The sequence below is a fragment of the Marmota flaviventris genome, chromosome 9 (assembly GCF_047511675.1).
Source record: "Marmota flaviventris isolate mMarFla1 chromosome 9, mMarFla1.hap1, whole genome shotgun sequence".
Classification (NCBI taxonomy): Eukaryota; Metazoa; Chordata; class Mammalia; order Rodentia; family Sciuridae; genus Marmota; species Marmota flaviventris.
In genome coordinates this window covers 16,569,045-16,595,147 of record NC_092506.1, presented here as the reverse complement: position 1 = coordinate 16,595,147, position 26,103 = coordinate 16,569,045, and the positions used below count along the sequence as shown (strand labels likewise).

The window sequence follows — 26,103 nt, the reverse complement described above, 5'->3', positions numbered from 1 at the left end:
ATATAAAGAGATAAATTACATAATATGTAAGAGCACATCGCTTTTCATAAAATATTCACAATAATCTATATTTAAATTCACAAGTTTTGCCTTCACAAGTCCATTGCTGAGTGCATAGATGCTTAAAAAACCCATTCATAGAATGGTGAGCAGAGAAATTATTATGGTCAGAAAAATCTGAATGCAGAATTTACCTCTTTGTCCCAGCAAGAGTCCAATGAAGTCAAAGTCAGAGACCAAGATGGTAAACTAACTTTGAGAGAAGATATAACATTTTATTGGTAGACGTAGGGAAGATTTTGAAGGACAGACAAAATTCACACTCCAGTTCTCCCAATTAGCTAAGAACTTCAATGCATAATATTACACACATATTATTTTGGAAAAGAATAGAAGTTGGCTTCCTTCTTGAAAGTATCATCAAACTTGTTTTTTTTTTTAAATACAGTATGTATTATCTATATTAGTAGAAACAGACCTCAAAGGTTGACTATTTCTACTCTTTGTTGAATATCCACCATAATAGCCTGAACATATTTAACAACACATCTTTACAAGTCTATTTTTTACTTAAATCTCTACTAGGGATTATGAGAATGTAGTGACCTCATATATGATTATATAAACACAAGAGAGCATTCTAGGTACAGTCAAGTTTGTGCATTCATAAAACAATAGACTTGAGTGTGGTTGGTATGAAATTTGGGAGAGGCATCAGACACTGATTACTGGAAAATAGCATGTGAGATGAGCACATTTTTAAACCTGGTATAAGGAGACTATTTAAAAAAAAATGGAAGGAGGAGGATGACCAATGAAAGGGACATGAACATCATTAAGAATAGGAGAGGAGATGTGGGTTAGAAAATATAGTACAATGAAGAGGGCATTATTTCTGTATGTATACATGTGACCACATGACCAATATGATTCTGCAACATGTACACTCAGAAAAATGAGAAATTATATCTCATCTATATATGATATATCAAAGTGTATGTATTCTACTGTCAGGTATAACTAATTAAAACAAATTTAAAAATTTTAAAAACTGTCTGTCTTCAGTAGAAATGCATGTGATCCTGATTGTCATGGAGTATGTTGCTAAATAAATTCTGACATAGATCAATTTGTGAGAAGGGTAAAGAATTACATTAAAATTTCAGCCTGTGCTGAATAAATCCCAGGTGAAAATACTGAGCCAGGGATCTAATTAATCATGCTTGAATAATACAAAGGAGTGAGGACAGATGCTTAAGAGATATAAGTCCCAACAGTCACTAGTTTAAAATACAATGTGATCTACTGAGCATTCACGTACCAGAGATAAGGACAGAAAGACTTTCTTATTCAGGTAAGTTTCTGAATGTCTAATTGAAAAAGAAAGGAAACAGAAATTCCTGCCTGGTTTGGAAAAATCAGAAATCAAGTATTGAGGAATGTTTCAATGAAAGATTTTATTCCTTATTACTCAGTTAAATATTGCCAATGATATTTTCATGTTAGAGCTCTGTAAATGCCACTGCATTCATTTGTCATTTGTGTAAGGATAGTAGATGTGTTACTTGCTTATTTGTTTTCATCAAAATTCATTAGTAACCCATTCCTGTTAAAATCATTCTGCAAGCGATATGGTGCAGGTAAATTTAAAGTCTGAACTAGCTTAACCAAATAATAATAGAGGTAGCACATTATAAATACCAATATATGTAAATTGAAGCCCTAGTGGATCACATGTCATGTTATTGATGTCTAGAAGAGCTAATATATGAGTGCCCAGATTCCAGTTTTCACATATAAGCAGATAGACAGACACCCCACCATGTTGCATATATAAGCACATACTAAACACAAGAAACAGAAGCCTGACTCTAAAATATTTACTGTTTTTCTATTTTCACTTTAAAGAAAAACTCAATTTGGGGCTGGGGATGTGGCTCAAGCGGTAGAGCGCTCACCTGGCATGCGTGCAGCCCGGGTTGGATCCTCAGCACCACATACAAACAAAGATGTTGTGTCCGCCGAAAACTAAAAAATAAATATTAAAAAAAAATTCTCTCTCTCTCTCTCTCTCTCTCTCTCTCTCTCTCTCTCTCTAAAAAAAAAGGTCTATTGACAACTAAAAAAATTAAAAAAAAAAAAGAAAAACTCAATTAACAGCCAAATTTAAGACAAACATTTGTTGTGTTGTGTTGCTCCTACTTCTTTTTATCACTACTTTTTGGCTTTTCAAGGGTCTTTTCCTTTGGAACCAGGTCAGTTATACAAAGTATTTATTCGATATTGGTAAATCAGTGATGATGTGTGATAGACTAGTTCCATAAAATGTGCTTTATTTTACAAAAAACCCTAAAACCACCAAAAAAGTCATCATAATGATTTTATTAACTTTATGGTATATCACTATTAGTAATTAAATCAATCCTGCTTCTTGAACAATATAATAAATGTCATACCTTTGTGGAAGTTATTGGATATTCAGTCTTTTGTGGCTTCTGTCTCTAAATTTGGTATTTCCTTTATATCATTTTATAACTAAAACCATGTTAGTTTATTACCATCCACTGAATGAATGATAGACGCTCAGAGAGGAACATATCTCAGGATTTATATAAATATTAACAACAAAAGCTTATCAACTTCCAATTCTAAAAAAAATAATTTGTTTTCATATGATAATAACTTTAAATGTCTGGGACATTTTCTGATTGTACAGAAAATAACTTACAGAAAGAAATTTCATTTTGTCTTATAGATGTTATTGTTTTGGCTATTCAGAAAACATTGGATCTTAACCTGATGAATTTTCTAATAGTGTAGGAGAAGAATGAAGAAGAATGGATCCTGGAAACTGCTCCTCATTAACTGAATTTTTTCTCTTGGGAATCACTGATAACCCCGAAATGAAAGTTGTTCTGTTCACTGCATTTCTAGTTGTTTACCTCATTAGCCTCCTCACAAATCTTGGAATGATCATTTTAATCAGAACAGACTCCCAGCTTCACACTCCAATGTACTTCTTCCTGAGCCACCTTTCATTCTCTGATCTCTGCTATTCTACAGCAGTTGGACCCAAGATGCTGGTGGACATATTTGCCAAGAACAAATCAATTCCCTTCCTTGGTTGTGCTCTGCAATTCTTCATTGTCTGTATCTTCATAGATACTGAGTGCATGCTGCTGGCAGTGATGGCCTTTGATAGGTACAAGGCCATCAGCAGGCCCTTGAGCTATGCAATAGACATGTCCAGCAAGGTGTGCTCCCAACTGCTGGTCGGGGTTTACCTGGTGGGCCTGACAGATGCTTTGATACATACGTCTTTGACATTCCACTTGTGTTTCTGTGGGTCTAATGAGATTAATCATTTCTTCTGTGATATTCCTCCTGTCCTATCCATATCCTGCTCAGACACACAGGTCAATGTGTTAGTGATCTTCACCATTTTTGGTTTCATTGAACTGAGTACCATTTGTGGAGTCCTGGTCTCTTATGGCTACATCATCTCATCAGTCTTAAAGATCCGCTCTGCTAAGGGGAGGCTCAAAGCTTTCTCCACCTGTGCCTCCCATCTAACTGCTGTTTCGATTTTCCAAGGCACCATGCTTTTCATGTATTTCCGGCCAAGTTCTTCCTACTCTCTAGATCAAGACAAAATCACTTCACTGTTTTATACCCTTTTTATTCCTATGTTGAACCCTCTGATTTATAGCCTACGTAACAAGGATGTGAAAGAGGCCCTACAAAAACTGAAAAATAAAATTTTGTTTTAGTATATGTTATTGATATACATTGACACACAAATATATATATTCATGAAATGTTCTGTACTTCATGGTGGGATGCCAAAATATGGTACTCTTTATTTCTTAAAAAAAATAAAAATAAAAATAAACTTTCTGGTCTCTTTGTTAGTGTGCCAGAGGTGATTTTTTTTTTGTGGGGGGGGGAGGGGCTTTTTTGGTGTATATTTTATGCACAATTTTTATTTTTCTACTAGTTATTGTGCCTTTAGTAAGTATAACTAATTATTTATGTTAATAAATCCTATAATGTATTGGAAATTCACAACATTGATTGATTAGGCATGTATAATTTACAACAAACTTTGTAACACCATAATGCCAAAAAGTAAAGGATCCTAAGAAGAAGCAAAATGTCAAAAATCTATACTGCAAAGAAGAAAATACTCTTGGAAATGAGGACTTTTAGTTTTAGAAAAGAACAATCAATAGACATACACTGGTGGGGTGATGGGGAGAAGAAAAGATTCTAGATGGGGATGAGAATTAGAGATCCTAGGCAGATAGGAGCACTGGCTTTTACAGATAAGGAAGTCCACACTGAGGAATAAAAAGAAACATGTTTTCATTTGTATTCCCCTAATGATGTGTGGTGCTGAACAGGTTGTCATTACTTATTGGCAATTTTTATGTCTTTTTTATTTTATTTTTTTGAGCAGTATCTATTTGGATCATTTGTATATTTTTACACTATCTTTGTTTTGCTTTTCTTTCTCCTTCTACTAATTTCTTGGATTTCCATTGTAACCATGATTTCTTATGTTATACTAAGGTTACTATAGTCAAGTAAATGTACTGTATACTTAAAAATAAATAGAAAAAGTGGGTTTTAGTGCTAAGCCTCAAAGAAAATATATGTCAAATATACTCATGGCTCTGATTTTGTCATTACATTGTAAGCATATGACTCAGCCTCACATCATACCCGTATATTTGTAAAATTTCATGTCAACTATATGTAAATAAAATTAAGGAAAACAAACTTGCAAAGATAAGGGTTTTGTGCTAAAATACTCCACTCAGTCACTTACACTGAGGTTCTCTTCTTCCCTTTCTCAGCCCTAAGTACATCTTGTAATTCATAAATTATCTCTCCTACAGGCATCGATCCATTCATCAGTCTGTTCATTAAACTATCACCTTCCTTAGGAGACAGTGAAGATTCTCTGCTTAAGGACAGCATGGTTTGTTCCTGTCACTCTAGCACTACTCCATGACTAAGACACAAAATGGGAAAAACAAACAAACAAACAACAACAACAACAACAAAAAATCAACCTAAGGCAATCCCAGTGACTGGGAAGGCTGAGGCAGATTAGTTGCAGGAAATTTGTGAAGCCCTAAGCAATTTAGTGCAACCCAGTCTCAAAGTAAAAAACAATAAAAAGATGTGGCTCAGTGGTTAATCTGTGGTTAAGTGTCTCTAGGCTTAATCCCAGGTGCCCCCCTCCCACAAAAAAAAATCAACCTATGTGATAGCGTTTTGAGAACCTATTAGATATTAAATTAAATTTAACTGACATTGTGGTATGTGCCTTAAATACCTATTTTATAGTTTGGAAGAAAGTAAATAAAACTGTGGATTCTAGGATAATGAATCAAAAAAGGCATCAAAATTAATTAAACAGGAAGTAAAAATATTGTTTCTGTACTTCACTGATGTTTAGTTACTCCATTGGACTCTGCTGATGTTTATTATACCACAAAACTGGAAGAAGGTAGGTGAGGAAATGGGTATACAGTCACATGTTAGAAGAAATACACAAAACTATACGATATTGTTATCTGATAAAAGTATACAAGCTAAGATACATGAATGTTGTTATGGTTTGAATAAAAAACATCATCCTAAAAAACTGATGTCTTGAAAACATGATACCAAAGCAGAGAGGTTCAGAAGGCTTTTTAGATAGTGATTAGGGCTGCAATGTTATCAGTAGATTAATCCATTTGATAGATGAATAATTTTAGCTGACTCGTAGGTAGTAACTGTTGGCAGGAGGACATAATAGGAGGAAGGATACAACTGAGGACATGCTCTTGTACTACATTTTGCCCAGGGCTCCTTTCTTTCTCTGCCTCCTATTTCATTCTTTCCCTCAACATTTTATGAGGTAGACATCAACATTTTATGAGGTAGAATTTATCAAGTTACTCTTCCTCAATAGACACCAGTCACCTCTTTATTTTAAAAAAGTGGGGGAGGGGGGTTGGCAGATCATCTATGAGGTAGTTTACAGTGGACTCCAGTTTTCCTCAATATATCTGTGGTGTTGCTGCCATCTAAACCTATCATGACTATTAGAGATATTTTAAATATCAAAATAATAATAATAAAAATGATAAGTCACTTCAACTTGCACAAAAGAACTACATGGTAACTCCTGGTAATATGGCCTAAATGGACAATGACCACTGGTATCAGCTGAAAATGTGAATTGTGAAAATTCAGATGCATTTTTAACCAAAGTCTCTTTAACTGATTTTCATTTCTGCATTTAGACTTACAATCACATCACTCAAGTGGTTTTAAGACTACTAGACCTCAGATGAATAAAAATTAAAACTATATAACTCTAACTTATCCAATGAAATAATCAAATGAAAATGATTCATGATGTTAATTTCAGACATTTGTGAAGATATATAACAACTACAGCTTTTAGTGACAGTAGGAGTCATAACAGTTTCAACTGGAAAATTAGTTGGCAGTGTCTTTTATAACTGAACATACACATACCTTATTACCCCAAAATGCTCTTCCTTATTTTACACCCAATAGATTGAATGCACGATGCACAATCACACTTATGCAAAAATGATCACAGTAGAAGTGTTTGCAATTTGATTAATAATGGATGGTGTGTTTATTTGTTAAGATGCTGCTGCACATTGAAAACAAATAAACTATCACCACATACAAAAGAATAGAGTAATTTAACATAAAAAGAATTAAAGAATCCTGCCATTTAGGAATACAAACGGAATTATTTCACTTTTATAGGGCTTTTAAAACATCCAAAATGAAGCTAGTATTTTGAATAGCAATTTATGGATAGGACCTGGAGATACTGTCTGAAATGCTGATTCTGCTCTGTTTTGTTGTCTAGGTGTTGGTACATGACCATTTCCATTTCCATTTCTGAAGTTACTCTTGATGCTGTTTATTTTTGAGCCACTCTCTATTAATACACAAATTCTTTGTGACATAATTTGGATTAACCGTTTTTCAGCAACATATTAGTATATTACTGGTTCTCCTGTATTGATGGGAAGTAGAAGTAGGACCACAGAGCCTGGAGGGGCTGCCATGTTCATGAAGCTAAAGGTTGCATTCTTCCCAGACTCTACACTGAGGAAAGTGAGCCATCACTGCAGATAGGGAAGAACTAGGAGTGAAAAAAATAATGAATTTGAAAAGAAATCAGAAAAACACATACCCTTGAATGTCTCCTCCAAATGTACACCAGAGAATTAATAAAGCTCTTGAGTAACACAAAATATTACATTCTTGAGCTAACCTGGTGGAAAATTACTGGCAATTATTTAGATTTGCTTTTTGTCTCAATAGTATCTCTCAGAGGAATACATTTGGTATTTTACTGTTGAAATCATCATTCAAAAAATGAAATATCAAGAGACATTAAAAATTATCACTAAGAATCACTTTTCCAAAGACTAAAATACTCAGATGTGACAGAACTTCACCTGATGAGTATTCTAGCTTTCTAGAAAGCAAAAGAAATGCTCCATATCAACAAACAAGACAAACAAAAATGACCACCACAAAACCTACAACCATTACTTCAAGTTGGGCTGTAGAGGGAAAGTGAAACTACTTAAAGCATTAGTATGCATAACCTGTTGCACTTCTTGTACCCCTTATTGTTTTGCAATTTTTCACATTCATCATACTTAGGACTTGTGGCAATTGCATGAACTACATTAAGATTTACATTATATAGTTAATATACATGGTCACTACACACTTTCTTAAAATCGTCAACCAAAGACATTTGAATATCACATAGTAAATTATGCTTGTGCTTCTTTCAGTAATCTAACATGAGAAATTTCTATGAATTCAGTGAAATAATGCCTACAATACTCTATAAGTTGACTTATCACTTATTAGTTTTAGACAACTTAGTGCCTAATATATATGACAATCTGTGGTGATAATTAAATAATGTAAAATGCCTGACTAGGTTGAGAAGTCTAAATTTTCTTTTGAAGGTGAAATCTAATTGTTCTTATAGGGTATTTCTTAGAATATGTGTTTAAAAATAACCTTTGCACATGATAAATTATATATGCATAATTTTACTTATGAGTAGATGTGTTATGATTTGAAAATTAGATACAAGAAAAAATGACCATTAATAAAGAGATTAAATAAATTAATGTATGCAAATAGAAAGAAAAGCATAATATCACAATATTTATTAGTATGCAAAGTATGTTTATTCTGACATTATTTTTGTTGAAGATGAGAACCCCTGAGTATAGAAAACAAAACCTAATTATCACAAGACAGTGTGAAAACTGTTCATTTTTGCTCCCTTTGTAAAATTATTTCTTTATTAATTTTTTTTAGGTACCAGGGACTAAACTCAGGGGCACTTGCCACTGAGATGCATACTCAACTCTATTTTGTATTTTATTTAGAGACAAGGTCTCACTGAGTTACTTAGTGCCTTGCTTTTGTTGAGGCTGGCTTTAAACTCATGATCCTCCTGTCTCAGCCTTCCAAGCCACTGGGATTACAGGAGTGCGCCACCACACCCTGCATCAAACTATCTTTTGAATGTGTTTGATGAAGAGTATTTGTGCATGTGTGTCTATATAAGCATTTGAGATTCATTTGTTTTACATTTATGTCATTAAAACAAATAAACTGGCACACTGAGGTATGGAATGCTGGTTGACTGCAGTCACTTTAGTAATTCATGACATGATATTAGGAATTAAACTGGATAAAAAAGTAAGATATTTAAAAAAAAATAAATACAAGTTTGCATTTTTTCCCCGTTTACCTTACTTGTTTAAAATATCAGATGCTAAACTTATTCCCAAGGGATCAAGTGCTCAGCACCCAGGGGTCAAACACAGAGATGTTTAAAATCCCGGGCAATCTTAAGACAATGACTATTCTTGGGAAGGTATAGGTGCATCCAGTTACCAGGTCAATAGCTCTGAAATAGGTCCTAATTTATTTTTATTTTACTTTTGTTCTGACTTGTATATTGCTTTAGTTTTTTGAAATACTTTTGAAATAAAATTGTTATATAACAAAAGAATACTATGAAACTTGATGCAAACATTTACTTTAATTACTTTACTTATTTAGCATTTTAAATAATACAAAGATAGTAGAGAATACACTAAATGCTATCATGGTATAGAGGTACTGATATCATTTGTCATTTAACCTCTTACCTACACTTTATGTATTTTAAAATCTTTTAATATTACAAAGAAAATCACTGCTTTTAGAGATCTTTATATAGTGGTAAATATTTAAAAGAGCTTATGCTGAGATACAGAGACCTGCACATTGACCATTGTACTCCTGGTAAGGTTTCAACTTCTTCATTTTTCTTCATTTACCTTCAATTCCACTTTTCTTATATCTGCACTGCTCTAAGGTCACAGGAATGTTATTATAAGATGTACAATTAGTTTCGACCAAATGACAGTGGGACCTAGAATTCCATTGGCCTTTTAAATAAAAATTAGCAGAATTCATTGGTATAAAACAGAAACAGGGAACAATGAAAATAAAAAAAAAAACAATACAACAGCTTTGGGGAGACACAGTTCAGAGACAAATCTCTCTGAGGATATGAGACAGTGAACAAATAAGATATTCATCATGTATTACTTTCATCATATGAACTGTAGTGAACAGATCATGTGAATTCTAGTTAATTGAAAGGACTCATCTAGTAAACTACAGTGCTTTCTTGCCTTTATGTTACCTACCCTACCAATGTCTCTGCAATTAAGTTCACAATGCCTTTAGAATCTCAGCCAGAGCATAGCCACTTTCAAAGGGAAAAATGGTGCACTCTGGCATGTTTTCTTTTACCTATGTTAGTTTACTGGTCATGAAGCCCAGACTATCTACTTCTCCTGAAACAACTAATCTTCCTACCCTAGTGAGTCCCCATCTACACACTATCTTCTTCCCAGTGACAATAGCATATAGACATATGATAGCAGCTAAATAGCACTAAGAAGTTAAAGGAGACGTAGAAAGCTAATGTAAGGCTAATTGCTACTTGCCCAGGTATCCAAGATAATGAGGGAACAAGAATGGGATATATACTTTATTTCCATTTTCACATAACTAAAATTCTTTCTTACATGATGAAGAGTTTTCTACAAATTTGAAATCAACAACAGTCTCCTCAGAAAATGTGAATATCTGGACCAACTGATTGTAGGAACTATTACATTAAATTATAAGTACATCAACTTATTAATCTATAGAAAGAGATAATAACTTATTTCCAAGGACTACATAGATTTTCATAAACACCAGGCATAATTTAGATGAAAGAATGTTATAAACTTTGTACAGAGTAAGATAATTATAAGAGGTACCATTATTCTCTTGATTTACATTAAAATGGAATATTTCCAGTAGAGAAAACTTATCTTAAAGAAATGTAGCATTCTTTCTTCTATGATTACCGGAAAGAAGGAAGGAAGGAAGGAAGGAAGGAAGGAAGGAAGGAAGGAAGGAAGGGAGGGAGGGAGGGAGGGAGGGGGGAGGGAGGGAGAGAGAGAAAGAAGATAGAGTGAGCCAGGAGATTAACTAGTACTAAGGAAAGACTGTGATGACCTCCACTTTCACTTTGTTTTTACATATACAGGAATTTCCAGATCTGAACAATGGCAGTTGAGAACTTCACTCTGTTTACTGAGTTCATCTTCTTGGGACTATCTGGCAGACAGGATGTGCAAAGGGGGCTCTATGTGTTCTTCTTCCTTGTTTATGGCATAACCTTGATTGCCAATCTAGGGATGATCTTGCTGATCAAGGTAGACCCCAGACTTCACACACCCATGTATTATTTCCTGAGCAATCTGTCTTTCTGTGACATCTGCTATTCTTCCACTGTCTCTCCAAAGATGCTGGCTGATTTCTTATCTGAGGAAAAGAGGATTCCATATGATTTATGTGCCATCCAAATGTATTTTTTTGGTGCCTTTGCAGATGTGGAATGTCTCATGTTGGCTGTCATGGCCTATGATCAATATGTTGCCATCTGCAATCCACTTCTTTATACAATCGCAATGTCCAGGAGGATCTGTACCCAGCTATTGGCAATTGCCTACCTTGTAGGCTTGGTAGATTCAGCAATCCACACTTGCTTGACATTTCGATTGTCCTTCTGCAATTCAAATGTCATCAATCACTTTTTCTGTGACAACCCACCCTTGCTAGCCCTCTCTTGCTCAGATACCTCCATCAACGAGATAGTGATGTTCACCTTCATTGGCTGTGTTGTAGGACTCAGCATTGTCACTGTCCTCCTCTCCTACAGCTACATCATCACGACTATCTTTAGGATGAACTCAGCTGAGGGCAGACGCAAAGCCTTCTCCACATGCGCCTCTCACCTTATAGCTGTGGCCATATTTCATGGCACACTCCTGTTCATGTATTTTCGACCCAGCTCGAGTTACTCAATGGACAGAGATAAAATGGCCTCTGTTTTCTACACAGTTGTTATCCCCATGTTGAACCCGCTGATCTACAGCTTAAGAAATAAGGATGTAAAGGGTGCTCTGAGCAAAGCTATCAGCACTAACTTGTGTTCTGGGTGAATTCATGTTTCACACCCAGAAAACATCAACAGATTTTGAGAATAAAACATAAATGCATAGTTTCTTACTGATACAACTTTCGAAATATTTTCCAATAGTTTCTATTGTGACGAAATTGAGATTAAGTAGCTGTAATTATTGGTCTTCCTGTTTTAAGTGAAGAGCAAAAGAACATCACTGAGGTGTTTTGCATAAAGGGTCCTTTATGTCTCCCACCTTGTTGATGTTTGAGCCAGAAAGATGCCTTGCTAATTCAACACACCCTCCTTAAGCTTTCAACTTCAAATATGGGTTTAGTGGACATAGCTTGCTCACTGGAAGAAAATTGAGAGAGTAAAACCCAGTCTTTGTTTTTCCTTCCTCAGCATTAATGTCTTTCTATAACTTTCCATCATAACACTTGGAATAACTAAATAGTAAATAAATACTTAAGAGTGAAAAAGAGGGAGCAAACTAGACACAGTTTATTAAGGCAGTGTTCTTGTCTGGTTCATTTCCCATTATTTTTGGCTCTGTTGTTTGGGATGTTTGGCTTCAGAGAGCCTTTTGAAAACAGTTACTGAATAAACCAAGCAGTGTCTCCTGCAAAATAAATGCAAAAAGGAGTATTTGTAAATTTAAATGTTATCCCTTCCTCACTTTTCATGAACTATATTGTTTTAGAGCAAATCTCTTCACACATCTTGCCTTCTGCTTAAACTGAAGGAAATTATCAGCAAAAGAGGGCATTTAATGTACAGAACTTTTTACTTCACATCCACACTTCTTCAGCCTGCCTCAATTAGCAGTAATAACCCCTGCACCAGAAACTCCAGCCTTTTGTTCCCCTTGAAGTCTGGGCATAGGAGTGGACATCCCTTTTTGCCCTCAGACTAGAGGACAGATGTGGTGATGCACAGCTGGAAGCCAGAGATTTAAGACCAGGACCTTCTCCAAAGGCATCTGGAAAGGGAGCCTCCTTCTGTCTCAGTGGGTTCATAGCATTTTATAATATATTATTGTTAGTTAAAATTATCACAATGGTAATGACCAATTGGTACAGTTTAAGTTGTAAGGAAGAAGAATTAAATATAGGCTCTCTGGGAAAAAAAAAAAACAACAACAACAGAGCATTATTATTTCCTTTAGATGATTTATACTGATTCTTTCTGTGTCTTTAAAATAAACTGAAACTCTATTATAAACAATGTTAATAATTGTCATTTAAGAGTGGTTGAATATCAGAAAATACTATAAATATTCTAATAGCTAAATTAATTGGTAGCAAATGTTGTTCTAAATGTTATCACTCATTGGTTAATCTGGTGATGGAAAATATCACAGAATTTCAAGCTTTCAAGAGTATTTGTCTTATTTCAGGTTGTTGTTATAAAAGGTAGATTGAGTTTATGCAAGTTTTTCATTCAAATTCTCTTCCCTACTTTTATACATCATTTTGCTTATAAGATGTGCTAAAACTATAATGTATAGGAATGGAACAATTTTTAAAAAAATATGTAATTTTCTCAGGGTGTATGTCTAGTATTACTGGCTGAATAATTTAAAAGAAACAAAAAATAATGTCCTATCTTTTAAATATCTGCTTGTCTCTATAATCTCAGATAGCACACTTATTGTTAATGGAATATATTACTTATCAGGAGCTCTCAATCATTGCTCAGTTTCCCAACTCAATGTAATTTTTTGAAAACATATTAAATATATTGGCATGTATAAAAAGCAAACACATTGTGAATTCCTTTTGCTACATGTTTCTCATATATTTTTTGTCAGCTTTTCTTTTAAAAACAGAGATATAATAGTCCTTATTTTTTGACTTTTTTGTTTTGTTTTAATTGTTAAAAATTATAAAAACATGAGAGTTTAAGAATAAAATTTGGACCTTAAAGTGAGCCAGGTATTGGTTTCAGATCTTTGTGCTCTCATTACTTGGTGGTTATGTGTCTACTTTCAGGTCTTAGATTTTTCATCTGTTAAACAGGGGTTTTATATACACATTCTATGATTGTATCTGTATATTCATATTTATCAGTTACATATGTAAAGATAGTAGTAGACATACATATGATATCATTCTAGACAGTCTCTAAGTGTCTACTGAGTAGTGCTCAGGAACTGATCTTCTAGTGCTCCAAGAAAGGATGGTGTTGCTGATAGAACCACGTCATGAGATGTTCTCTAGGGTCTGTCTCCTGTGCTGGATAGAGCCTGCTCCCTTAGCTGGTCAGAATTCGGCTTCAGAGTCTTGTTTCCATCATGTGTGCGGCTCTCTCTGTATCCTCCTCATGACCTATTTTTCTTAACTCTGCCTTTGCTCCTGGCTAAAACTGAGTAGAGGCTGTCCATGGCTACCTCTGCTGACCATCTGCCAAGCACATTTCTATCCTGCTTAGATCAGGGGCCAAAAACTGCATTAAGGAATCCAGTCCCAGACTCCACATTTCCAAGAAATTTAGATAATTAATCCCAGAGCAATTCATTCTATGTTATACCCTGTGGGGCTGATCCTAAAGGCTGTTGCTGAAATGGCAGCTATGAAGAATCAATAGTCATTTACTGTGACACATCCATGCATTTCAAAGAATATTTACTGCTAAGGACTCAGGTTGAAGTGCTTAGTTCTCTTCAGTCTCAAAATGCCATAGTCTTACTGATCTTTATGGATGAATTATTTTTTACAAAAATGCATCTCACTGTAGTGAGTAAAACTGTGGCCGTAAGTTACAATCCATCATACATTTCCCCTGTCAGAAAGTCTTCCTCTTAGCTTATCCACTTTCTAATTATTTAACCTCATCTTCAGATTTAACTTTTTTTTCTTGAATTTTCATTCACACTTTTATAAAGGTCATTTCCAGTAGTCAACTAAGCCATAAACCACCAGTTCCAGGCTTCAGTTCCCAGTCCTGACCCTAACAGTACAGCATCCCTCAGAAACTTTTTCTTTGTACTTCATAGATCAAGAAACTTCAGACCCATTAGACTTTTGAGGAAACAGTCTAAGAACCAGACTTTATCATATTCTATATACAGAAATTTGCTAAAAATTTACCTATTTTTTAGACATCCTACTTGATAATAACTTGTAATGGTTATCCAAGCATATATTGTACCACTGTGGAGAATAAACCAAAAATATTGTAAAAGAAATAACTATTTTTTTGCAAGTCAGATGTATATGATAAGAACTGAAAACAATCAATAGTAAACCTGTATATATTTCATAAAATTTACTCAGAATATTCACTGGGAAGACACTGTGATACAAATGCAAAAGATAAAAAGCAATGAATCAAAATTAATAAATAATTTTGTAGGAAAATAGAACACAGACATAAATAACTTTAAGACACAAAATAATGAGAATAGAGTACTCAAAGAAGTACACCTATGATTCTTATATGATTTAGAGTACAAACTACCCTGTGATTGTAAAGGAGGATTCAGAATAAAATTTTGACAACAATATATAATGAGTCTTTTTAGAATGAGTGAAATTTGGATAGGTAAACACATATTTACATGAAAATCAAAATTAATTGGCAAATAATCTTTGTTACGGTCATTAATTGTCTTTCACAAAAGGAGCATCATTTTTGTTTCAGTCACTTTTTCATTTTTGACAGAAATTGTGAAAAAAGTTAAATAGTAAGAACAGAAAATGTGTTAGAATAATAGACACAAGAGTGTAAGAAAAGGTAAATCTTCACCTGAAATAAATATTAAAAATTTCAACTGTGAAATAACAGATAGTGATGATATAAATAAAATGAGAGTCTAGCTCCACTGTTGGGCTCTGGCCTTTTCTTTTGTGGAACTTTCATTATCCACAGATTAGAGAAATATCCTTATTAAATTGACATTTGCAACAGACAGAAAAAATGTCAAAGAATAGGTATGTGTGAAAATTACAAGACTGATTCCTTTTATCAAAGGAGAGTAATCTTAATGATTATTTTTATAGGAATTATTTGCATCTTTGTTCCTTAGATTTTATATTAAGGGCTTCAGCATAGGGATAATCAACTTATAAAACACAGAGGTCACTTTGTTAATATCCAGTGAATGACCTGTCCTGGGCCACAAATAAATGAAGATCAGGGAGCCATGGTAGAGAGTGGCCACTATTAGGTGGGAAGTACAGGAGGAGAAGCCTTTCCTTTTGGCCTCTGCTGAATCTGTTCTAAGGATGGCTGCCAAAATGCAGGAACAGGAGAGGAGAACTATTAGAAAACAGACTGCCTCTACCAAGCTAGCAAAGACCACAAGAATGATGTCAAACATGCCAGTGTCAGAATTGAATCCCCCACACACCAACAAAGTGCTCTGAGCACAATGTTGCAACAGACCTCTTGGAGATAATAATAGTATTAAGCAGTGGGTTGCGGATTGCTATGTACCTGTCATAAGCCACGTGGCCAAGAAGAAGGATTGAACAGAAAAATTATAACTCTGCAGTATAGCTAGTGAAACAAATGGTTTTCATATCAGAAATCAAGCCCACAGTAATTCAAGGGCAATGATAGAAGAGTAACATGCACCAATAAAGAACAGTATGCAGATGAAAAGGTACATTGGGACAGGCAAGTGGGAACTGGTGGTGATTAGTAAAATCATTCCAAGATTCCCCATCAGGGTACAGAGTAGGTGGAAAAGAACACAGCAAAAAGAAGACTCAGAAGTTCTGGATGGTCACTGAATCCCAGGAGAAGGATTTCCATCTTCAATATGTCATCTTCCCACCTCATTATCTAGGGTGCTCCTAGATGGAACCATGACAGAGCAAAGATGAAAGTGTTAGTAATATCCTGGAAACTTTTGGTAAAACTTTTAGTCTTCTAACTACAGAATCAATAACCTGCAAATAGACATGATTTGACTTCTACCTTTCCTATCTGTATTCCTTTTATTTCTTTATCTTGAGTAAGTTTTCTAAAATGTCAACTCCTATATTGAATAGGAATATGAGAGTGGCTATTCTTAACTTGTTCCCAATTTTAGAGAAAATAGTTTACATTTTTCCCCATTTAATATGATGTTGACTTTGTGTTTGTTATGCATAGCCTTTATTGTATTCAGGCAAGTTTCTTCTATCCCTACTTTCTTCAAGGTTTTTATCATAAATAGTGGATTGGATATATTTTGTCAATCTATTGAGATTATCCTGTTTTTTTTTTTTTCTTTTTCTTTCTTTTTTTGTCCTTGTTTCTATTTGTGTGGAGTATGGCATTTATTGATTTGCTTACATTGAGCCAGCATTGTATTGCACCTCTGGGCTGCAGTCAACTTGATTATGGTGTATGATTTTTTTTTAATGTTGGTTTAGTAAGCTTTTTCGCTGCTGTAACCAAAAGACCTGACAAGAACAATTTTAGAGGAGTAGAAGTTTCTTTAATACAGTTTCAGAGGTCTCAGTCCATAGATGGCTAATGGCTGCTCTGCATGGTAGGGGAAAGCAGTCAGGACCTGACCACAAGAAAGCAGAGAAAGACTAAGCTCTGCTCACCAGAGACAAAGTATATACCCTAAAGGCATGCTCCCAATGGCGTGCCTGTTCCAGATACACCCTGCCTGCCTATAGTTACCACCCAGTTAATTACTATTAGTTGATTAATGGACTAATGAATGAAATTAAGGCTCTTATAACCCAATTTCCCACCTCTAATCTTTTCTTGCATTGTCTCATACAAGTTAGGTCAGACACCCCACATCTAAACCATAACAAATGTGTTGGGGAAGTCTCTTTCTCTTTTCTAATATTTTATTGAGGATTTTTGCATCTATATTCATCAAATATGTTTGTTTATAGTTTTCTTAAAGTGTTCTTATTCAGTTTTTTAATCAGGGTGATACAGGCTTCCTAGAATGTTTTTGGAAGCATTCCTTTTCTCTCAATTTCATGGACTAATTTAAGGAGACTTGAAATTAATTCTTTAATCAACTAGTAAAATTCAGCTAATAAATCCATCATTTTTATTGGTCTCTTTAGGTTTTCTATATCCTCTTTGTTCTCTTTGGTGAGTTTTGGTGAATCACACGTGTCTAGAAATTTATCCATTTCTTACATATTTTTCAATTTATTGGAACATAGTACCTGAAAATAGTACCTGCTCTAAATTTGAAACTGTATATTTTTACATTATTACATTCATTAAGACTATTAATGGAAACTAAATGTCTCTGAAAATCACATCCATGTTCCCTGTTAATGCAAATTTAGAAAAAAATTTCAGATTAATTTTTAAAATAAATTTCATTATGTATATATGATGTTACCAGAAACCTTTAGGTAGTAAAATGATTACTATAGAAAGTAGGTTCACATAGCTATCATTTCATATCTTTTCTAATTCTTATAGCTTTTCATAACTTGCATTTGGAATTCATTTACCATCTTTTACTGCTGTAAATTTTCTTATGAATTTTTTAGATCAATTGTTTTTGGTGAGGAAACTAAACAACAAGTATTTGAATAATTTTCAGATAAATCAAAATAAATAATTAAAATAAATAAAATAAATTAAAAAAATTAAAATAAATCAAAATAAATAATTAGCCAAATAATTGAGTGTAGTACAGGCTACCAGATTTCTAAAAGATTCCATTAAAAGAATGAAATGAGATGATTGGATGAATATAAAGATATTAATCAGTCCCATTCACTAGTCTTTCCTTTCAGTTTTCTTTCTGCCATATATACTTGTTTTAAATATGAGTACAATAAGACAAGGAAAAAATCAATCACCACCCAAAATTTCCTTGTACCACTTTTTTTCATCTGTTCTTTTCATATCACCTCAGGAAACCACACACATTTTATAAGCATTTTGCATTGATACATACTTTGTTAGTATAGATTAGATTTTATTCTGATATAATTTTTATAAGTGGAATTATACATTATATATTCTCTCAAGTGTGTTTTTTCCCCAAACATCACAATTATTTTGAGATTCATCCAAATATTGCATGTTTCTCTAATTTATCCTTTTTATTTATGTGTATATTTCTTGTACAGGAATATGCTACAATTTGTGCAACCACTCACATTGATATATTTCAGTTATTCCCAATGTTTTTGTTATTAGAAATATAGCAGCTATAAACACCCATTAAGAAAACATTGTATGAAGATGGGGCTTGACTTATACCTAAGTATAAGGAATACACAGGAATTAAATAGTTGTATTGCTGTTCAAGTCTGTGTAACTTTCATAGAAATTGCCCACATGTATTCCAAAATGCAACATTATACCTTTCCACCTGAAGTTCATGAAAGTTCATATTTCACAATATCTTTATTAACAGTACATATGATTCTTTAAAATTTTAGCTTATGTATTATTGCAGTTATGTCATGATATCTCATTTTGGCTTTAATTATCACTTCCCCAATAACTACAGCTGCTGTTCATCTTCTCATACATTAATTTTTCATCCAGAGATTTTCTTTGGGGAAGTTTCTACTGAAACTTCTTCTCCATTTTTTATACTGTTGGTTATTATTGTCTTATTATTCCTGTGAGTCCTTCATATTCTGACTACAAGTCCTTTGTCAGATCTAATTTTGTCAAATGCTTTCTTCAGACTGTGAGAAAACAGACACATGCATATCTACATAAACCAATGCATATATACCAGACTATGTGTATATACAGATATAGTGTCTAATATTAAAAACAAGTGCTTTCTGAAAAAACACATATCTAATTATATTCTCTCCACATTGCTCTAGTTAACTTTTGCTATATAAAGAACTAGAACATAGGGCTCAAAATAACCACTGTCATTATTCTGCTGCTCTTCCCAATGACTGAGGTCACACTGTGGTATTCAGGAACCAGCTGGGCTAGGTGAAAGAGTGTCACAAAGTGACATAAGCATGTGAATATCTCTAGAAAGAAAGGTTCATCTGATCCTCTTGCACTCCCCCATGTAGTCTCGGATTGATTCACATTGATAGCTTAGCTTATTAGGTAACAGCTTGGACTACCTCTATAATTTCTTAAAGACTGGAAATAGTACAACCTAGAATGACTTCTATGTTTTGTTGCTCAGAGGAATTAATGACAACAAAATTTTGAAGGGAGGCTAAATGGACACTGTGTTTCTAAGAAAATGCATCTATCTTTAATCTATGAAAACTATCATTGCAGAAATTCTTAAATTCTTCACAACCTAGCTTAACATTTAACTTAACAATTTAAATAAATAGCGACTATGTGTGTGATCTCCTTTTATTTTTACTGTGCATAAACATAACAAATACTTGAATATCACCTATATAGAAGAAAGACAGACATTTCAATCAGACCAATATAGAAGCAGGAGTTGGCTCTGGGTCCTTTAGAGGTAGCTTAATCAAATCAAACACTGCAGTAGTACACCAAGGTTCAAGAAATATGAACAATCTCTTGCTATGTGATATTTGGAGCGTAATAAATTCACTCTTCCAGTATTAAGCAAGTTAGCAAAGAATTAGTATGAATAGTAGGAAGTGAAATCACTTTTACAAAACATTTGTAACTGTTTATTAGGAAGATTGTTATTTGTGTACAATATTTGAGTGAATCATTCTAATACATGTAAGCTATATGTGTAAAATTCCTTCAGATACATTATACTTTTAACTTTTGATCAATGTTCTCTAAAATAGCCAAAAATATTTAGTAAGCAATTAACTCTGTTAAATCTTTTAGCACTGATTATAGAGAATACAAAAAAAAATATCGCTAAAGTCTTAAATTTATTAGAGAAATCCTTATATGGATGAATTCCACATAATTCAAAATGCAGTGTATTGACTGTATAGCATGCAACATAATTGTAAAATCTAAGATATGTGGATGGATGACACATGGTTGGAGCGGAGATGTGACAATTCTGGGTGAAGAATATGGCTCTTATTATATGAGTAGTCACAGTATTATTATTACAACAGATAAAAATAGAAACAACCCAGATATCCATCCAGTAGAAATGAATAATCAAAGGGTCTCTTATTCATAAAATGAAATGCTATGCAGTCATAAAAGAAAACAAGATTCAGAAACATGCTGCAACATGGATATATTCGGACAAAGGGATGCTAAATGAGGGGAGACTGATACAAAAGGACATATTAGATGACGTTTATGCTTAGGATAAGTGAACACATAGAACCATAAAGTAAAGTTTCTAAGGAATAGGGATAGAATAGAAGGCAAGTGACCCCCCCATAGATTTTTTAACATTATTTTTTTTAATTTGTTTTAATTAGTTACACGGGACAGTATAATGATCTTGACATATCATACATTTGAATCAGATGGGATATAATTTCTCATTTTTCTGAGTGTACAAGTTGCAAAATCACATTGTTCATGTAGTCACATATATACACACAGCATTGATAATGTCTATTTTATTCTGCTGTCCTTCCATTTCCCCTTCCTCTCCCCACCCCTCCTATCACTTCTCTCTACCCAATCAAATGTGACACACTTTTTATTTTCGCCCTCACATCATCATACATATATTCTGTATAACAATGAGGATATCCTTCCATCTTCCATGCAAGTACTAGTAAAGTTACTTAGTCATTACTTATCCATTAAGACTATGGACAATATTTTAAAAGGCAGAAAAAAATTAAAAAAAAGAAAGGTGTTGGAAATGACTAATGTGAGGGGCTAATTTCCTTCACATTCAGTTTTAATTAGACAAGGATGACATAGATCATATTTTATAGTAAAAGCTATGTATGTATTCTATGTACTTTGCACCATAAAATTTACTCATAGTTTTCATTCTGTCATATATCAGTTTGTTGATAATAGTCAATAATAAAAACTCTATCTTTCATAAAGATGTGGATATATTCAGAGGGGAAAATAAAGAACCATAAATATAATTAAGTCATAAGTTTGCATAACAACAAAACCTGAGGGAATAGCTTCAGAGAGTTAAATCCCAAAAGTTACCTGGTATAATTCCATGCTACCTGCTTAAGGTTCAGTTAACAAAGAAACGTCAGGTAAATTTTTGACAGGTAAGTTCCTGAGTTTCCAAACTCAAAGACTTGAGGTTTAAAGAAATTACATTTAAAAAAAGACATCTGTAAATAAATCACTTTATGCCAAGCTACTCTGTTCCATAAATTCTGTTTTTATGATAAAAAATGATGATTTCTTCTCAAAACTGGAAGACATAAGTAAATTTCCTTACCACTGAATTTCCTGTTTACTAATTCCATTTTAATATAGATTCACCAACAAATGTTCACTTTTTTATACCATATAGGTATTTGCATTGAATTAAGTGGTTTTGTTTTAATTTTTTGCTGTTTTCTTATTTAATAGATATTTGAAGTACTGAATTACAAATAATTATATATGCAAAATCACGTCAGGATGAATCATATATTATTGTTACTTAGGCCAAAAGCAGAAAAACAGACATCCCATTTATATCTATCTCCCACTATTTCTCATATTCCAGTTAGGAATAATACACACATGCAATCACTTTAGAAGTACATAAATCCACTTATGGTTAAGTAAAACATGCCTATTCAAAAATCCTTATTCTTTTTCTTTTTTTTAAAGTATAAGCTTCCATTTACGATCTAGTTGAAATGTAAATATATGTATTAAATGAAGGTGGTTTTACTGTTTTTTTTAGCATTTTTCTTTGCATGGTCCATAGGCTAATCTTTAATTCCAGAATATCTTTAAAAAGAGGCAACAATCATTGAGGTAAAATCATACAACATTTATAAAAAATACAAAAATCAATGAATATTTATTTTATATTTCACAAACAGTAAAAGCCATATGTAGTAACAGTAGAATAAGAATTTTTTATTTTTATTAGTCAGTGATATGCTTAATATTTCTAGAACTACTACAATGATCTTTTCAACCAATTATGATTTTTGAAAACCAATGTAATTGAAGTTACCCTTTTGGTCTATGTGAATGTTGTCAATTCTCTAACTGTAATAGTTACTCTAGTGCTTCTTCCATATTATTTTGCAGATGAACACAGATTTCAGTGGAATAAAAATATTCTCCTTAACATAAGAAGGAAAGATGGAGAGAAAGTAATGAAATTGTAGAAATCACATATTTCTTAAATGACATTCAGATTTCAATCAAAATTTTCTATCAGCTTTCTCAGATTTATCATGAATATTGTCAAGCAGATACAATTGTTCTTTAAAGAGTGACACATGAATGGGTGTTTTTCTGAGACTAAAAAGAAAAATCTAGGAAACAAGTGGTGTTCTTCCACGTAGATACAGTCTGAATGTAAAGAATGAAACATGAATATATCTTTTTTTTAAAATGATTTATCCAAAAGTTAGGTAAGAACAAGGAATAATGGACAGAGGAAATTGTTCCTCACAGACTGAATTTATTTTTATGGGAATTACTAATAACCCTGAAATGAAAAGCACTCTATTTACTATGTTTCTCCTGGTTTATCTCATTAATTTTCTGGCGAATCTTGGAATGATCTTCTTGATTACAGTGGATCCCCAGCTTCACACACCAATGTACTTTTTCCTCAGCCACCTCTCTTTCTGTGACCTCTGCTATTCCACAGCAATTGGACCCAAGATGCTGGTTGACATATTTGCTAAGAACAAATCAATTTCCTTTATTGGCTGTGCTCTGCAGTTCTTGATCTTCTGTATCTTTGCTGATTCTGAGTGTCTGCTGCTGGCAGTGATGGCCTTTGATAGGTACAAGGCCATCAGCAACCCCTTGCTGTACACAGTCAACATGTCCCGCAGGGTTTGCTACCTGCTCATGATTGGGGTTTACCTTGTGGGCCTGGGAGATGCTTTGATACACACGACATTAACATTCCGCTTATGTTTCTGTGAGTCTAATGAGATTAATCATTTCTTCTGTGATGTCCCTCCTCTCCTGTTACTGTCTTGCTCTGACACACAGGTCAATGAGTTAGCAATATTCACACTTTTTGGTTTCATTGAACTGAGTACCTTTTCTGGAGTCCTGGTCTCTTATGGCTACATCCTCTCATCAGTCTTAAAGATCCGCTCTGCAGAGGGGAGGCTCAAAGCTTTCTCCACCTGTGCCTCCCACTTGACTGCAGTTGCAGTTTTCCAGGGCACCATGCTCTTCATGTATTTTCGGCCCAGTTCTTCCTACTCTTTAAATCAAGACAAAATGACCTCACTGTTCTACACCATTGTGATTCCCATGTTGAACCCCCTGATTTATAGCCTTCGGAACAAGGATGTGAAAGAGGCCCTGGAAAAACTCAAAAATAAAAGATGGACTTAAATAATTATAATATTTAGACATTGTCTGCATATTTATAGTTAGGGTTATTTTAAAATATTACATGATGCACAGAAGGAAAATTGTTTCACACAGTTTATTAAATAAGTATTTGTACTAATTTTTAGTTATAAGAAAATGTTTCAGTTGTACAAACGTTCTGCTTCCATGTTTACCTGAAATTAACATGTTATCTCCATTTAAAAAAAATCCTCAAATTTTTAATTTTCTCAAAGTTTTATTTGGTCACTCTCCTATTTGTGCTTTATTTCAATTATATTACAATACAGTAAACTCTTGTTAACTGCCTTTTATATATTTTTGTGCCTTATGTTTTATTGTGAATTTATTAGTTTATATAAGAGTGTACATTGTATTCTAGGTAAATCAGTCAATTCATTAATTATGATAATAGGCCTCAAAAAACTCTGAAATAAAAAAGATGATGAGTTACATTTCAAAGCAAAATGCCTAAATATAATGTGCAGGATAAAAATCTTCCTTGGACAGCAAAGGTCAGTTTCACATTTAAAATCTTTCAGAGATATTGATTCTAGGCAGAGATTTGGGCAACTAGAGAAGTCTTCATATGGACAAATCCATGACATTTAAAAAGCAAATAATACAATAAAGAATTAAAATGAACTTGTTAAGGACTATTTTGTGATGAAATTATCAAGTTCATCTCCTCAGTAACTTCTTCCAGGAAGATTTATTTCTCTTCCTTCTTCCCCATTCTCCGTCAAGTCATCATCTGTCCTCCACAAACATTTACTTCTTTAAAGAATTGTATAATTAATTTTTTTCTTAAGTCAATATCTCCAATATGAGATTGTGAGCATATTTGCTTAAGGACTGAGCATTTTATCCTATTTAAAATACTTGCCTGAAATCTGGGACACAAAATGGGTAAAGTAAACAAATTCTAAATAGCAAAGTAGTTCTGAGTACATAATAGATGCTGTTAAAGAAAAAGAAAACAATCAGTGGCATGGTATATATATAGAGAGAGAGACACACACACACAACACATACACACACACCACATCCCAAATATCTTTAAAGAAAGTACATAAAATTGTTGTGTATACAAATCCAAAATATTCACAGTGACATGAATATCAACTTAATAGCAAGTAAATGGCCTATATATGTGTATATCCTTGATATTTGCTTTTATCAATATTCTGTACGTTGATTTTCTCATGACTCAAGTACTGATTTAACTTCTTGTGAATCGCCACATTTTAAGAGCCCTGGAAAACACAAGGCATTGCTTAATTATCCTTTTCAATTTTGGAAGCAAAAGTCACTGTGTCTCTCTGGTTTTCCAGCTGCCTCAGGGATATGTCTCTTTGTGAAAATACTATAGGCTAAAATGAAGATCCAAAGACCTCTGCTTCCAAAGTTGCATGTGAAACACTTTGACAAGTTAGGAGAAGACATCCTGATGGAAAATACCTATGCAACATCCTTAACAAAAGGCTTCATATATTTCCACCTGTTCCATATTTTATCAATTAACCCCCTACTCTTTTTTAATTTTTGTTTGTTTGTTTTAATTGATTATACATACTCTTTTGCAATGTTTACTTATAAGCACTGTCATTCTTTGTTTCCCTGACGTCATGCCACCTAAAGGATGCTATTCAGAATCAAAGTCTTGGAGAGGTGGTAAAATCATGACAGAGCACTTAGGAATGAGTTTAACTGTTTAATTTATTTTCTTCCTGGAACTGTGAAATGCCATTGCCCTCCACACTATTTTCTATTAGTAAAAATGTTAATGATTTCCAGCCAAGTTGATAGAAATAAAACAAATGGTCCGCCAGTGTGGAAACCCTTGCTATTTGCTCCCTTTTATTTTCAGTCACTGTTGGGATACTGCCTAGGTTTACAAATGGATCCTAATGGCCTCTGAAGGTTCTTTGGCTCTCTAATTTTGTAAGTTTTCAAATATTGCTTTAAAATCAGCACATTTTAACTTCTGTGAGAAATTATAAAAAGTAATTTTTAAGATATATATTTTATTGTGCTTCTTTCAGGAATCTAACATGAGAAATTTCTATGGATTCAGTGAAACAACGCCTACAAAACACTATAAGTTGACTCTTTCACTTATGGGTTTTAGACAACTCAGTGCCTAATATATATGACAATCTGTGGTGATA

At 33.5% G+C, this 26,103-nt stretch overlaps 3 protein-coding genes and 1 pseudogene across 3 annotated transcripts; 3 read left to right on the top strand and 1 right to left on the bottom strand.

Annotated features, from left to right (window-relative positions):
- Window positions 1–2,837: 2,837 nt before the first annotated feature.
- LOC114079356 (olfactory receptor 5W2-like) lies at window positions 2,838–3,770 on the top strand. The gene has a single exon (XM_027920593.2). It carries the CDS (start codon window positions 2,838–2,840, stop codon window positions 3,768–3,770), a length of 933 nt encoding a protein of 310 aa, XP_027776394.2.
- Window positions 3,771–10,700: 6,930 nt separating this feature from the next.
- Window positions 10,701–11,639, top strand: LOC114083936 (olfactory receptor-like protein OLF2). The gene has a single exon (XM_027925160.2). The coding sequence runs from the start codon at window positions 10,701–10,703 to the stop codon at window positions 11,637–11,639; it is 939 nt and encodes a 312-aa protein (XP_027780961.2).
- A 3,945-nt stretch (window positions 11,640–15,584) lies between these two features.
- Window positions 15,585–16,387, bottom strand: LOC139706962 (olfactory receptor 5AP2-like; annotated as a pseudogene).
- A 6,612-nt stretch (window positions 16,388–22,999) lies between these two features.
- LOC114083982 (olfactory receptor 5W2-like) lies at window positions 23,000–23,935 on the top strand. Its single transcript, XM_027925161.2, has one exon. The coding sequence runs from the start codon at window positions 23,003–23,005 to the stop codon at window positions 23,933–23,935; it is 933 nt and encodes a 310-aa protein (XP_027780962.2). The 5' UTR covers window positions 23,000–23,002.
- Window positions 23,936–26,103: the final 2,168 nt, after the last annotated feature.

Bases quoted from the DNA above. Each gene is read 5' to 3' on its own strand.
- LOC114079356 (XM_027920593.2), top strand. From the start codon at position 2,838: ATGGATCCTGGAAACTGCTCCTCATTAACTGAATTTTTTCTCTTGGGA.
- LOC114083936 (XM_027925160.2), top strand. From the start codon at position 10,701: ATGGCAGTTGAGAACTTCACTCTGTTTACTGAGTTCATCTTCTTGGGA.
- LOC114083982 (XM_027925161.2), top strand. From the start codon at position 23,003: ATGGACAGAGGAAATTGTTCCTCACAGACTGAATTTATTTTTATGGGA.